Raw genomic sequence first — 15390 nt, 5'->3', positions numbered from 1 at the left:
CCCAACTTCCTTTGCTCCCCTTCCAACGGAAACCTTCTGAAAATTGATCATAATTGTTCTGTGCCTTTCAAAGGAGTCTCAAGTGTTTGTACAATGAAGTGTGCTCCTTCACCTTGGCAACAAAAGCGCTACGCTTGCAACCACAGCTTTATACAAATCTTTGCTTTTAGTTTGGCAACCCTCACATACAAATTACCCGTTTTTTTTCCCCATGTTACTTTCCAACCCATTTTTGGTTGAACCTCACAGAGCAACGGATCCACTCATCAGCCATAATTATGAGTACGTATTAGTTCTAGTATAAGATGAGAAATTCTGCCTCTCACTTTTGATTGAAACTATAAGAGCGTGATGAATTTAGTTTATTATTGTGGTTGGCAATTGCAGTGGTATAGAATTAAAGAGCGCTACATTACAAATAGCTACAATAAAGATAGTAAAAAAAAAAGGTATTAAATCGGAAAAAAAAAAATCTGACATGCAGGTACAAAGTTTCATTCAGTCTCTGTTCAAAATGGTGTCTTTTATGTAGACAAAATGCATCCCTGCTTTCCATGCTACAAAAACATGTACCGTTGTGTGTGTGTGTGTGTGTGTGGAATAAACAGATGTGCTCCTCTTGTCTGGCGACTTAATGGAATAAAGGGTCTCAAAACAGTCAAGAGCATCTGTGTGGTTGTGTTTGTGCTACTTGGCGGTTGCCGGAAAGCTTCTCATTGCTGTTGCTGCTTTCTGGGGTTCGTGCCCCCCATTGAATTTTTCACAGCGTCCTCCAGTGACTTCCTGGTGACCAGGAGCCGGACCACATCCTCTTTCTTCTTTGTCAGCCTTTTCCGGGCCTGGTCGTGAGTCACCATGGTCATGTCCCAGCCGTTCACCTGGAAAGACAAACGAGACGGATTTCCTCAAGGACTAAATTAAATGTTGAAATAGTTTCCTTCTTGGGGGTGGTTGGGGGGGGGGGGGGAAGCCCCTGCAGTGAGCTTGTGGTCACGTAGTGCTGCCTGGTGGACGTTTCGAGTACCTGCATAATTTTGTCACCCATCATCAAGCCGGCCATGTCTGCTGGTCCCTTTGGTGTTATTCTGGTCACATAAATACCCTGAAAGGAAAAAAAAAAAGCTGAACTCATTCAGTGACATCTAAAAGTCGAATTTATGAATTTAAACCAAATAATACAGTTGAATGTGGAAGGTTGAACGAAATCCAGTTTTACTACACAACATTTTTAAAGTACCGTAATTTCCGGCCTACAGAGCGCACTGAATTATAAACTTCACCCAGAATATTTGTTAAGGAAATATCATTTGGTACATACATAAGCTGCACCTGTGTAAAAGCTGCAAGCGCCCACATTGAAACATGAGATATTTACAACGAAAGACGGTACACAGAAAGAGTTCAAGTTTTAATACTTTATCTTAGGTCAACATAGCAACAACACGGTAGCACGAACAGGGCTGGTATAAAAAAAAAAAACATACTGGTAAAATCACTGAGACACAGCAGTAACACAGCAGCAACACGCAAGCGCGGCACTAACGTTAGCGTGGCGCTAACAGGGCCGGTAAAAAAAAAACATACCGGTAAAAATCACTGAGACGCGGCAGTAACACAGCGCTAAGAGTGCCGGTAAAAAAACATACCGGTAAAAATCACCTAGACGAAGCAGTAACACAGCAGCAACACGCTAGCACAGCGCTAAAAGTGCCGGTAAAAAAAAAAAAAAAACATACCGGTAAAAATCACTTAGACACGGCAGTAACACAGCAGCAACACTCTAGCACAGCAATAATGCTAGCGCAGCGCTAACAGAGCCGGTAAAAAAAAAACAACAACATGCTGGTAAAAGTCACTCCTCTGTACATATATTCCACTGTTCTGACTCTTACCTTTTCCACTCGAGTGCCCCCTTGCGGCCGTTAGAAAAAAAAATGCACAAATCAGTCGCATCACCGCAGGGTTGAAAGCATGTGAAAAAAGTTGTGGCTTATGGGCCGGAAATTACGGTAATATTTTAAACATTTGCAGCTGTCTGGGGTTTAAAAGTTAAAATCTATTTTGAAGTCATGATAACCTTAAATGTAACTTTTTTTCTGGAAGCAATATCACACTAAAAATATTTTGACACTGATCTGAGCACATGGAGAACATTCACACTACACACAAATTTGAAACCAGATCTTCAAAACTGTGAAGATCCTAACCACTAAAACAACGAGGTGCCGGAACAAATACATTTCAAGGTGATGATGATAATCATAGTAGTATATTGCGTGCAATGTGAACCGATGACCATGGAAGTACAAAGTGATGACATACATGCTAACTATGCAAGATTGGTATCAACCTGCAGCCATCTTATGTCATCACATAATCTATATCATCACAGCAAATCACCTGAGGCACCAGGTGCTGCTCGGGCAGGTTGTCGATATCTGTTTCAACAGGTGGGTAAACGGGAGGTGCCAGCAAAAGATAAGCTGCCAACAAATTTAAGAATACTTCCCTGTTAATGTGTTCTTTCCACCTTCATATGGGATAATCTTTTTTTACACACAATTTACAATATAGAATATTTTTTGCAATTTATGAACTAGTTTTGGAAACAGAAATCAAGGGCAATGGGTTTTTCAACTATTGTTCATGTTTGCTAAGAAAAAAAATGCTTGCAATATCTCAACATTATCATTTTTGATATGACTCTGAAACGTTGGTATAGATTTTAACAAAAGTCATGGAAGTTGATGCACATGATTTGCCTTCGTGGGCCAGATCTGGCCTAGTGAACCCACCGTGCCGTTTCATACGTTTGAACAAAGCAGGTTAGTTCGAGCCCATTCAATGTGACAGATTTGCCTTAATTTGTGCTATTTTAAAAAATACACTGTTTTAACGCGATATTTTGGGGTAATATATAAATTTGCGGCAGCGCGGTGGAGCAGCTGGTAAAGCGTTGGTCTGAGGTCCCGGGTTCAATCCCAGACCCGCCTGTGTGGAGTTTGCATGTTCTCCCCCATGGCTGAATGGATTTTCTCCAGGCACGCCAGTTCCTCCCCCATCCCACAAACATGCAACATTAATTGGACACTCTAAATTGCCCCTAGGTGTGATTGTAAGTGCGGCTGTTTGTCTCTATCTGCCCTGTGATTGGCTGGCAACCAGTTCAGGGTGTACCCCGCCTCCTGCCCGTTGACAGCTGGGATAGCCTCCACCAATCCCGAGAACCCTTGTGAGGATATCTGGCTAAGAAAATGGATGGATGGATATATGACAATTTGAAACTTTGGAACAGATTTTCAGAAGAATCAAAAAAGTTGACACTTGATTTGCCTTCGCCGGTCACACAAAATCATGTGGCGGGCCTGATCTGGCCCCCCGGGCCTTGAGTTTGACACCTGTGGTAGCGCGACACTTGCATTCTAGCGGGTTAACAACACGTTAAAACATGTGACGGTGGATCGGCTGGTAAAGTGCCGGCCTCACAGTTCTGACGGTTCGATCCCAGACCCGCCTGTGTGGAGTTTGCATGTTCTCCCCGTGCCTGTATGGGTTTTCTGGAGGCACTCCGGCTTCCTCCCACATCCCAAAAACATGCATCATTAATTGGACACTCTAAATTGTACCTAGTTGTGATTGTGAGTGCGGCCATTTGTCTCCATGTGCCCTGCGATTGGCTGGCAACCACTTCAGGGTGTACCCCGCCTCCTGCCCGTTGACAGGTGTGATAGGGTCCAGCACTCCCCGCGACCCTCATGAGGATAAGCGGCGAAGAAAATGGATGGATGTGAATTTGCCTAATACTAGTTTCTATTTTTGTCTTTTTCAACAGACAGCCCACTCCTGAGCACTGGTGACAAAACCACGTTTTTCCTATTTTTGTCCCCTTTTTTTTTTTTTTTTTTTTTTGCCTAATAATAACTAGTAATAAAATGTTGCCTGAAGCTTACCAAGATTCGGCAAAATGATTTGGCAGTAGCGGGGACACAGTGCCACCGTGAACGACCACGTTGTCTTGTAGTCTGATTCGGGTATTAGTTGAGTCATATTATTCCAATGTACTCTTTCTTGACGACAATTTTGGCCGATTTGACATTCCTACATAAAAAGGGTGCACTTACTTTGTCACATTTGTCCTCTGAAAAGGGGTTCTGACCGGGATCCTGGTCAATCCCTCCTCCGATGCTGAAACCCAGGATTAGATTGTCTCCCTGTCGCAACTTTTGGATCTCAATCCTTTGCTGTTAAGACAGCGAGAAAAAAATAAATAAAATAAATCATAAGGTGGTTTCAAACAACTGACGCACAAATATGCGATTTTGCCGTTCGACACCCCCCCCCCGAGACAGAACCAATAGTGTCAGTCCGAGTGACACAGAAAAGCAGCTGGAAGTTGGATGACTGCGATCGAGTGGTGGCTCATCAACACAAAGACGTGCTCTGTCTGTGTGTGTGTGTGTGTGGTGTGTGTGTGTGTGTGTGTGTGTGTGTAACCAGACATTCCATCAGGAGTACAGCTGATAATGATGTCGAGAGTGGCCTGGAGCGCTGCCTGGATGTCATTCAATCAATGAGGTGTCAGAAAATCATTTTTAAGAACCTCGAATAATTCTAAAAATGTCACCCAACGTCCACTCGCACTGTCCATTCAGAGGAATAATCATTTCATCTTGCGCCCCTTTGAATATTTTAGGGCAGTTGTGTCAAACTCGCGTTTGCGCGGGTCACGTAGTTAAGGTTTCCCTCAGAAGGAGTCTGTGAAACCATAAAAGTGTTTAATCAAATCATCATATTTACACACAGAATTTATGAACTAGTTTGGGAATCAGAATTCCAAGGTAATGGGTTTTGCAACCATTGTTTATGCTGATAATATCTCAACATTCTCCTTTATTATATCCGACAATTTGAAATTCTGGTGTGGATTTTCACAAGAATCATGGAAGTTGACACAGAGGATTTGGCTTCGTGGGCCATACAAAATCATGTGGCGGGCCGCATCTGGCCCAAAGGCCTTGAGTTTAACACCTGAGTTTCAGCACAAACTGGGGCCTGGCGTATAGCTTTCAGCCGATTTGGTACCGGATGAAAAATACAACCGTTCACAATAACATGCACAGAACAGTTAGGAACCAAAGTGTTCATTGATCAAGCACACGACAAGTGCAAAGTCGATTTTAATACATAATTTAGAAGATTAGTAATATAGAGAATGAGAGGCTCTACTTGACAGAGATATAGTTGCCTTATACACAAACATTTCATAGACAATCACAAGGTTCAAATACTGTACTTTATATGACCTGCAGTGGACTTGGTCGTAATAGTGATAATTCCCACAGCAACTGAAGGCCCCGCGATTTTATGGAAGCTTGAAAATCACGTCATTACACGGTGACGCCCATTGGGCTATCAACAACCACTTGGCAAACATAAAAAACAGAATTGTCATCTTTTTCATGTTTGGTTGAATGATGGGATGAATGGCTTTAATAAATAAATAATAAGATAAACTCACTGTTAATGACGCTTTACTGATTTGATGCGTTCAAGTGCCCAACAAAGCGACTAATCTTCGCTACAATAGCTAGCTAGAGAATAGTTCAGATACAAAAAAAAAAATTCAAAAACTATTAAGTTGGTTATTGAACCGTATTACGTTATCAATACCTGGACTGTAGTAGATGGAGAATGACAAGAATATGGTCTTAAACTTGGCGTAAGAATGTGAAAATTGAAGTAACGTTAAACGTGTCAGTCCCCAGCCCCAAACATGAACTTACCACAACGGCAGTTAGCGGTTGTCCGGGTATGTAAGACATTTTACTGTTGAAATGTTCAGAAGGGGGGAAATAACAACGTAAAGGACAACTTAAAGAGAAAGTTTGGGAGGGGAGGGGGGGAAAAAAAATCCAAAGTGAGGCAACTTCCTTGATATCTGCTACATGAGTTACAGGCAGGGCAAATCCCGACATGGAAAAGTGGGCGTGGCCTAATAAAATATCGCTATCCTGGTGCATTGTGGTTAATGTAGTTGTGTTATATATAATTAAAATAACAAATATATATAATTAAATAGAATAGTATTCATGCAGAGAACAACTTTTTAGTCTTTGTCTCTCTAATATACATACATACATATATATATATATATATATATATATGTGTGTGTTGTGTGTGTGTGTGTGTGTGTGTGTATATTTTTAATATATATTTGTATTTATTTTTTTTAATGCATACATCTCAATGAGATTTTCCTGGATAAATAAATGTTAAATGAAAAATAATACAGTATACCCCTATGAATGACGGACCACCAGTCCAGGGTTTAGCTCCAGACCAAATAGTACAGAACATCCATCCATTTTGCGAGCTCCTTATCCTGCACACAAACATGCAAACGACGCACAGGTGGAGCCAGGATTTGTACCCTAGTCCTCAGAACTTTTAGCACCATAATAACAATAAATATATTAGTTTCACACATTTCAGGGGCAGTTTCAAACTGTACAAAGTAGATTGGAGTTACGGTAATTTGAAATTTGAAATATGCATGCGCCGCTGCTAATCCCGTTCACTTGCAAACGGTTAATATTGTAAATCACTGTAACATTATGCTCAGTTTGAACATTGACGCTGCACTTCAAAAACCTAAAAGTAGAGTTTGAGGTTTTAAAACCACAGCTGTCTTAATATAAGTTAAAACGGTCTGTATGACCTGACAGTAGAACCTTATTAGAATGATCTATTGAAAAATAATTGCTCTCTTGCCTCATCTAACTCCTGTATTTCAATTTGAATTCTTTTCATTAATGAGTTGAATAGTTCAATTCAACTGGACTGCACTGAGGCGGTGAGTGTTCATCGTAACACTAAAAGGAGCCCACGCCTCACTATTGGTACTCATATCATACTTTGAGAATCACTGAAATGGAAAATGGATTCATGGATGGGTGTACATATTACTTTTTTAATCAGTTGAAAAAAAAGGAGTAGTCACAGCTTGATTGTTACATCACATACATACCTGCAAAATGTACTGATTATAACATCTAGCCTTCCTTTATTAGGAGATCTGTGTTAGAACTGTGCTTTTCTGCAATTGCAAGCCACTTCCTTAACGCACTTAGTGACTGCAGTAGAATACCTGGGTGGTGATTATGAGTCACAACATATGATGTATATTATAATTGTGTTACTTAATACACCCACACGAAGTTGAATCATTCAAACAAAGCAGCTAATGCAAGTCCAGTGAATGCCAATTTTACACAATACGAAAAGTCTCAGTGGTTTTTTTTTTTTTTTGGTGTGTGTGCATTCACATTAATAGGGTTTTGCCTGTCTTGATGGGTGATCTCCAATCCAGTAAACAATCCTATCGATGAGTTTTCTCCTTCATGCGTCTTCGGCTTGGTAACCGGGCGCGAAAGGAGGAGGTGGCGAGTACTCCTTCGGCAGCATCTCGCCGTCGTCGTCGTAAGCGGCGAGCGCGGCGTCGAAAAGCTGCTCCCAGGTCAACTCCTGTAACTCCTCGGCCTTGCAGGGAGCGTTCCATTTCACGTTTGTCTCGTTATCGGGGCCACGGGTAGGAGGGAGGCCCACCCGGGTCTCAGGAGGTTGGACGGGAAGAGTCATGTCAGTGATGTATCGCTTCCTGGTTTTTGGAATGGGCTTCAAAAAACAAGACAGAAATGTAATTATATGAAGCATAACCCAACCGATGATAGTCAAATAAGTCTTACCGCGGCTGGACGTGTATCACTGCTATGTTTATGATTATTTTGAGCATTAGGTCCGAGTTCTTTTGATATGATGTGACTCTTGGTAGAATCCACAGCGCTCATCCCACTGTACTTGTTCCTGGCAGCTGGGGTCTGTTCAAGCAGACAGAATAAATGAACCCAAACTTTCATGAAGACCACACCACACAATCGATAGGAGTGTACCAAATGTGCACAGGTTCCGCTTTTGTGTTGGGACAAACGCATTACATATATGTGCAGATGTCACAGAAGATTGACTTTTTAATGCAGTGCTCTCAAATTCAATTCCCCTTGGGGGGCCGCTGTGGGCGTAAGCTAGCTGAGGCTGGGGCGGCGTCTTGGCGGACATGCTTGCAATTTAAATGAACAATGTAAAAAAGGTATTTTTTTTCTTTTATAGCACAAAATAAGATAAGCAAGGAAGCTGGTGTAAAAGGGTTGTGTCCAAAAGTACTCATGAAACTCCATGGCAACACCACGTGACTATTGTTAAAGGTCAAGCGTCATGAAATGGATGATTTTTAGTATGTTATTAATGAAAAAAACGGCAGCCGGTATGGACCCATCTGTTTTTTCACCACAAAACATGATTTTGACATATATGGCTTTAAAGTGGCCCGGCTCGCCGCCGCGATGAGCCACCTCGGTGCCACCCCGGCCAAAGCCGGGATCGGCTTGTCACACCCGGGCCATGGCATTGTGATCGCTCGCGGCTGAGTACGCTACATACAGTCGGGGAGTCTGTTGTTAGTTAGAAGTGATCCACATATCATCTAAATATGGCTCGAAAGAACAGGGTAATATTGCCCCGGACACTTCACTTGATTCTGAGATGTCTGAAAAGAGCTTCCCTGTCTGAAGGGGCGTGTCCTACAGTCCGTGGTGACGTCACGGACAGTAAATGCAGCCAATATGGCGACCGCTTCGATGTCGAATTAGACTTCCGCAACTTTGCGCATGGATGACATGCTCTCCGCTGATGTTTATTTTTTTGTGTAGACATTGAAGTGAATAATGTTATATGTATTTTTCATTTCACTATCTATTTTAGAATGTTTATAGGGATAACACTTGACCTTTAACTTTCATAGTGAGGTGGGGCCCACAAAATATCCCCCCTGGGGGCCTAAAATGGCCCGCAGGTCGTGAGTTTGAGACCACGGTTTTAATGGCTTGTATATAAATTCTCGTGTCTCTGTATTTAGTGCCTGTCCACACACCCACTGTGAAGTTCATTCACTGCTATTGACGGCTGTTGGATTAAAATATCCGTGTTAACGTGGCGGCCTGGCAGTATATGGGGTAAAATGTGGGAAGATATGTTATGGTGCAATAATTCCAAAAGTTGTCTTTGGCACCAGTCATCACCAAAGGTCTGATAATAAATATGGTGGTAGCAGGATCTGTTTTTCTTGGATGTCGAGGTAGCTTCGAGGAGATGTTGTTGTATCGTTAAGCGAGTGTTCAGGCGTCCTCACCTTTCCACAGGGCTGAGTCAGCACCTCATTGTGGGCCGCGATGGGGACCGTTTGGTGAAAGTCCACCAGTTGTTGCAGACCGGGGTGACACAATTTCTCGCCCACGATGGCGCAGGAGCCATCCTTCATGTCGTCGATCATGAAATGTCGGAAGCAGCCCTCGGCGCTGAGGCGAAAACGGGAGTGAAATTAGTCATTTATTGTTGTGGACTAATAAATGGAGCAATGAGACAGACACGGATCCGTGCTTTTACTTAAAAACGGCCCAGCAACAGAAATAGAGTGAAGAAAACAAGTATTTGAACACCTTGCTACATTTAAGTTCTCCCACTTAGAAATGGACGGGTCTGAAATTTTCATCGCAGGTGCATGTCAACTGTGAGAGAGATAATCTAAAAAGAAAAATCCAGAAATCACAATGTATGATTTTTTTTGACGATTTATTTGTGTGATACAGCTGCAAATAAGTATTTGAACACCTGAGAAAACTAATGTTAATATTTTGTACAGTAGCCATTGTTTGCAATTACAGAGGTCAAACGTTTCCTGTACTTGTTCACCAGGTTTGCACACATTTTGGTCCACTCCTCCACACAGATCTTCTCAAGATCAGACTGGTTTCTGTCACTGCTGTCACTGAGAAACACGGAGTTTCAACTCTCTCTGAAGATTTTCCATTGGGTTTAGGTCTGGAGACTGGCTAGGCCACAGCAGAACCTTGATATGCTTCTTACAGAGCCATTCCTTGGTTTTCCTGGCTGTGTGCTTGGCGTCATCGTCATGTTGAAAGACCCAGCCACGACCCATCTTCAATGCTCTGACTTAATACAGTGCAGTCGCCCTGTCCCATGTGCAGAAAAAGCCCCCCAAAGCATGATGCTACCACCCCCATGCTTCACAGTAGGGATGGTGTTCTAGGGATGGAACTCATCATTTGTCTTCCTCGAAACACGGTTAGTGGAATTATGACTAAAAAGTTCCATTTTGGTCTCATCTAACCACAAAACCTTCTCTCATGACTCCTCTGTATCATCCAAATGGTTATTGGCAAACTTACGACGGGCCTTGACATGTGCTGGGTTAAGCAGGGGAACCTTCCGTGCCATGCATGATTTCAAACCATGACGTCTTAGTGTATTACCAGTCACCTTGGAAACTCACCTTTCTGAGGATCATTGAGACCTCACGAGGTGATATCTTGCATGGGACTCCACTCTGATCATGTTTAGCATTTTCTTATGATTGCTCCAACAGTGGACCTTTTTTCACCAAGATGCTTGGCATTTTCTCCGTAGCCGTTTCCAGCCATGTGGAGTTCTACAATTTTGTCTCTGGTGTCTTTGGACAGCTCTTTCGTCTTGGCCATGTTACAAGTTTGACCCTTACTGATGGTATTGGGTGGACAGGTGTCTTTATGCAGCTAACAACCTCACACAGGTGCATCTGACTCAGGATAAAACATGGAGTGGAGGTGGACTTTTAAAGGCGGACCAACAGCACTAGGGTCAGAATTTTAGCTGATAGACAGGTGTACAAATACTTATTGGCCGCTGTATCACACAAATAAATCGTTTAAAAAAATCATACATTGTGATTTCTGGATTTTTCTTTTAAGATTATCTCTCCCACAGTGTACATGCACCTTCAATGACAATTTCAGACCCCTGCGTGATTTCTCAGTGGGAGAACTTGCAATATAGCAGGGTGTTCAAATATTTATAGTTTCAAACTTTCCTCCGATCGCCGGGCATCATTCATATTGTGCAAGCTTACCGATACGAGAGCGTGTAGCCAACTCTACTCTCGCTCACTCTGATGAGGAAGGAACCCGCGGGCTTGGACATCAGACGTTCTTCCGCAACCCTGCACACCAACACAAAGACAAGCCTCATTAATCAGAAAAGTGATCCGTCTTTATGTCTCCAACTGGGGTCCATTTTGTGACCCGAACATCTCAGCTTCACAAAATCAATTAAAATGTTACATCATTTAACATACTTCATGGGGTGAAAGGTTTGCCCACACCGGATTTATGGTCAAACTGGTAAGTATACACACAGATGGTAAAGCCCGAGCGGTGACTTACTTCCTGCTAATTCTGCCGTGGAACCATTCGGGGACGAATCCGTTTTGAATCCAAGCGGCTTGAGAAGCCACATACCAGGTATTATTCCGCACTTGGGACAGCTGACTCAGCTCGGTCATATTGAAAAAGGTTTCACTTAAAGGTCTACGAAGAAAAGAGAAAGACATTTTAACAATTCATCTTTTTTTAAGATACATTTAAGTTTCTTTCTTTTTTTAAAAAAAAATCAACGTGTTTCATTTTCGTTTAAAAAAACAAAGCGACTCACTCTGACGAAACCTTCGGCTGCAAAATGACAGCCGCGTTCACGCACCTGAACAAACCTGTCCTGGGGGTGGGCGGGATCCAAATCCATCAGCCGGAAAAACAAGGTCAGATCAAAATCAGGACGTTTTGAAAAATAGCGCCCTTATAGCTTTGTCAACAAAAGAGGAGAGGAGGAAGTAAACAACACAGATACAAATATAAACGCAGTTGGAGAGGGGAAAAAAATTATTTATTGCTTAACGCTCCCTACCGTAGATGATACTTTATGGGTCTCAAACTCGAGGCCTGGGGACTAGAAATGACCCCCGACAGCATGTCACGTAGACAATTGCAGTAAAGCAATTCAAGTACGTCTATGTATTCATTTTTGCTGAATGGTTCATTTTTTTTATTCTGGCAGAAAATCTGAAAAAAAATATGGTTATACAAGCGGTTATTTACACAAAATACAAAACATTTTCCCATTGTTTAAATGTCTGGTCAGAACAAAAGTGTTCAACTTGTACTAGTACTAGTACACATCTTCAGTGATCTACACATAGTAATACATTTAATAATCGGCATCTGTTGTGAGTGTAATGTACATCTATTCATTTTCTGAGCTGCCTATCCTCACAAGAGTCGTGGAAGTGCTGGAGCCTATTCCAGCTATCATCGGGTTGGAGGCGGTGTACGCCCTAAAGTGGTTGCCAGCCAATCACAGGGAACATGGAGAGAAACAGCTGCCCTTACAATCACACCTAGAGTGTAGAAATTAATGTCGCATGTTTTGGGGATGTGGCAGGAAACCGGAGAGCCCGGAGAAAACCCACGCAGGCACGGGGAGAACATGCAAACTCCACACAGGCGGGTTCGGGATTGAACCTGGGACTTCAGAAGGTTGAGGCCAATGCTTTACCAGCTAATCCACCGTGCTGCCAGACACAGAACAATTATGCTCAATTTTCCCTTGGAAGGGGAGCAAAGGTATTTGGGGATTATTATCCATGTATTCATTTTCCGAGCCGCTTATCCTCACAAGGGTTGCGGGAGTGCTGGAGCCTCATCGGCCGGGAGGCGGGGCAACGCTTTCCAGCTGATCCACTGTGCCGCCTGGGTATAACATATTATTTTTAATTTGCAAAAGTTTTTGTTGGCGCGCCACGGTGACACAAGCGTTTACAGTGTCAGCCTCACAATTCTGAGGACCGGGGTTCAATTCTCCCGCTCCCGCCTGTGTGGACTTTGCATATTCTCCCCGTGCCTGCGTGGGTTTCCTCCGGGCGCTCCCGTTTCCTCCCACATCCCAAAAACATCCAACATTAATTGGACACTGTAAATTGCCACTCGCCGTTATCGTTAGTGCGACTGTTGTCTGTCTCGATGTGCCCTGCGATTGGCTAGCAACCAGTTCAGGGTGTACCCCACCTTCTGCCCGATGATAGCTGGGATTGGCTCCAGCACTCCCGCGACCCTTGTGAGGATAAGCGGCTCAGAAAATGGATGGATGGATGGATATTAGGTAAATATTGATTCTGAACTGCTCGAGATGATGTAGAGAAGCAAAGATTTTTTTTTTCTCAATTGGATTGTTGGTTTCGATAATTGTGATGCGATTAAGTCAGGTAAATTTCCACTGAAGTACGTGATGATGCTGAATGCACAGTTCCCCATTGAGAAATAGGTAGTCAAACCAGTACGGGCAATTCAGGCTAACACAATCAGTTCTAGTTCATCCTTAATAATTTCATAATAATTTCGATAGATATTTTTACCAAAATTTATTTAAGGGGAATTCAACTCCAGCCGCTGATTCATTTTCCAAAGAGCTTATGCTGTACTGAGTCACAGAGTTTATCCCAGCTGCCTTTAGGCCAAAGGCAGACAACACCCTCACCAAGTTCCCAGTCAATCATAGACCAGAACCAAATTAATTTGGTGTAAGTTCAGGGGTCCAATTACGGCGGGTCACTGTGGGAGTAACTTTTAAGATCCCGTTATTTTCTGTTTTGGAAAATATCCTTTTTTTGATCATGAGAAAATAGATATGTGGGTAAAACAATTGACCTTGTGTCCAAAAGTTGTCACTTTGGGTACTGTATTATTAAACTGTATTCTTGAGCGATATTATTTGGGCACTGGATAGGTTTGTAGGCTTTTTTTAGGTACTGTCTGTGACTCAAGATAGTTTATGGACTAGATATACTGCACTGTACTGTATTCCCCCCCCCCGTGGAGTCATAGCCGAGAGAACCAGTTTGAAAGGTTTTCGCACGCCAGTCTTGTTGACACCCTGTTACACCTTTTTAAGATTATCCCTATTCATAGCCCAAACACACGTGCAAATGTTTTTTATTTTTTTCAATCATCCACATTGGTTTATTTTGAGTACTCTAACATAAAGCCAAATTAATCATTTGTCTCTTGACGTCACGCCTGCGCCAAAAAAACAAACACTGTGACAAGTCTTGAAATTGAACCGGCTGTTCAAATCGAAGGGAACCTGTTTGACATCATATCATCACAATGACATTGTCAAATCACCTGTTATGAGATGTGAATAAACACGCTTAAAATGATGAACATGAAATACTAAAGTAATGAGGAACTTTAAAAATAAATCAAAACACTAGTTCCCAATTAAAAAAAAATCCTGTTTAATGTAAAAGATTCTCAGTGTGGTGCTCCTCCCACTTGTGGTACTACTGTAAATGGGGTCCTCCAGTCAAGTGGTACTGCATGAGTTGTTTAATTTTTTATTTCAATACATTCAATACAGGGTGTCTGGGCTCTCCCTTAGAGATGGGGTGAGAAGCTCAGTCATCCGGGAGGTGCTGGGTGGAGCCGCTGCTCCTCCGCATTGAGAGGAGCCAGGTGAGGTGGCTGGGGCTTCAGATCCAGATGCCTCCCGCACGCCTCCCTGGTGAGGTGTTCCGGGCATGTCACACCGGAAAGAGACCCCAAGGACGACCCAGGACACGCTGGAGAGACTCTGTCTCTAGGCTGGCTGGGAATGCCTCGGGATCCCTCCGGAAGAGCTGGAAGAAGCGGCTATGGAAAGGGAAGTCTGGGTATGCCTGCTGAAGCTATTTCTCCCGCGTCCCGACCCGGAGAAGTGGTAGAAAATGGATGGATGGATGAATGGATGCAGTTGCTTAAAATTTTAAATACACCTTTTAGGAATGTTGGTCATTATAGTGGTAGTACATTATTTTCAGATGCCATTTTATGTAAAAAGTTTGACAACCATGTTGGATTTTGACTTTTCATTCACGATATGTGTTCAACAATTTAAAAAAACATTCATAAAATATTTCATCTAAAATTATAGTTTCACTCTTCAAGGGTGTCACTCATTTTTTGTCACGGGCCACATTGTACTTGCCGTTTCCTGTGAAACTATAAAAATATTTAACCGGCTCATCGTATTTACACACGAAATTTATAAACTAGTTTTGGAATCAGAAATCAAAAGTAATGGGCTTTTCCAAACATTTTTGTTTGGTCACACAAAAATGTTTGTGATATGTCAACATTATCATTTATGATACGACAATTTGAAATTTGGGTACAGAGTTGAAGAAAAAAAAAATCACAAATGTTGATACACATGAATTGCCTCCGGGGCCACATAATATTACATGGCAGGCCGGATCTGGCCCCCGGGACTTGAGTTTGACACCTGTGAATTAGAATATTTTAAATTAGTTTGAACTTTTTTCATTTATTTCTACCTTTAAATATACCACATATGCATACAGTATTAAGATGTAATATCAGTCACTATAATTCCCATCTTGGACTTCAATTTTAA

At 42.3% G+C, this 15390-nt stretch overlaps 2 protein-coding genes across 2 annotated transcripts; both read right to left on the bottom strand.

Annotated features, from left to right (window-relative positions):
* Window positions 1-344: 344 nt before the first annotated feature.
* Window positions 345-5983, bottom strand: tax1bp3 (Tax1 (human T-cell leukemia virus type I) binding protein 3). The gene is made up of 4 exons (XM_061825974.1): window positions 5784-5983; window positions 4122-4241; window positions 1025-1102; window positions 345-878 (listed from the first exon to the last, which is right to left on the bottom strand). The coding sequence occupies exons 1-4, from the start codon at window positions 5973-5975 to the stop codon at window positions 714-716; spliced, it is 555 nt and encodes a 184-aa protein (XP_061681958.1). The 5' UTR covers window positions 5976-5983; the 3' UTR covers window positions 345-713.
* Window positions 5984-6956: 973 nt separating this feature from the next.
* Window positions 6957-11655, bottom strand: hsh2d (hematopoietic SH2 domain containing). Its single transcript, XM_061825763.1, has 6 exons — window positions 11599-11655; window positions 11331-11474; window positions 11018-11107; window positions 9245-9410; window positions 7746-7877; window positions 6957-7674 (listed from the first exon to the last, which is right to left on the bottom strand). The coding sequence occupies exons 2-6, from the start codon at window positions 11447-11449 to the stop codon at window positions 7399-7401; spliced, it is 783 nt and encodes a 260-aa protein (XP_061681747.1). The 5' UTR covers window positions 11450-11474; window positions 11599-11655; the 3' UTR covers window positions 6957-7398.
* Window positions 11656-15390: the final 3735 nt, after the last annotated feature.

This window comes from Syngnathoides biaculeatus, chromosome 7 (assembly GCF_019802595.1).
Source record: "Syngnathoides biaculeatus isolate LvHL_M chromosome 7, ASM1980259v1, whole genome shotgun sequence".
In the NCBI taxonomy this organism is placed as follows: Eukaryota; Metazoa; Chordata; class Actinopteri; order Syngnathiformes; family Syngnathidae; genus Syngnathoides; species Syngnathoides biaculeatus.
Note: the sequence above shows the minus strand (reverse complement) of the source record. Positions and strands in the feature narration are given on the sequence as shown.

Bases quoted from the DNA above. Each gene is read 5' to 3' on its own strand.
- hsh2d (XM_061825763.1), bottom strand. From the start codon at position 11,449: ATGACCGAGCTGAGTCAGCTGTCCCAAGTGCGGAATAATACCTGGTAT. The intron at 11,108-11,330 runs GTAAGTCACCGC...GTTGGTGTGCAG, and splicing joins CACGGCAGAATTAGCAGGAA to GGTTGCGGAAGAACGTCTGA. The intron at 7,878-9,244 runs GTGAGGACGCCT...CTGCTTGAACAG, and splicing joins TGACTCAGCCCTGTGGAAAG to ACCCCAGCTGCCAGGAACAA.
- tax1bp3 (XM_061825974.1), bottom strand. From the start codon at position 5,975: ATGTCGGGATTTGCCCTGCCTGTAACTCATGTAGCAGATATCAAGGAA. The intron at 4,242-5,783 runs GTAAGTTCATGT...CTGTCTTAACAG, and splicing joins AACCGCTAACTGCCGTTGTG to CAAAGGATTGAGATCCAAAA. The intron at 879-1,024 runs GTACTCGAAACG...TTGTCTTTCCAG, and splicing joins TGGGTGACAAAATTATGCAG to GTGAACGGCTGGGACATGAC.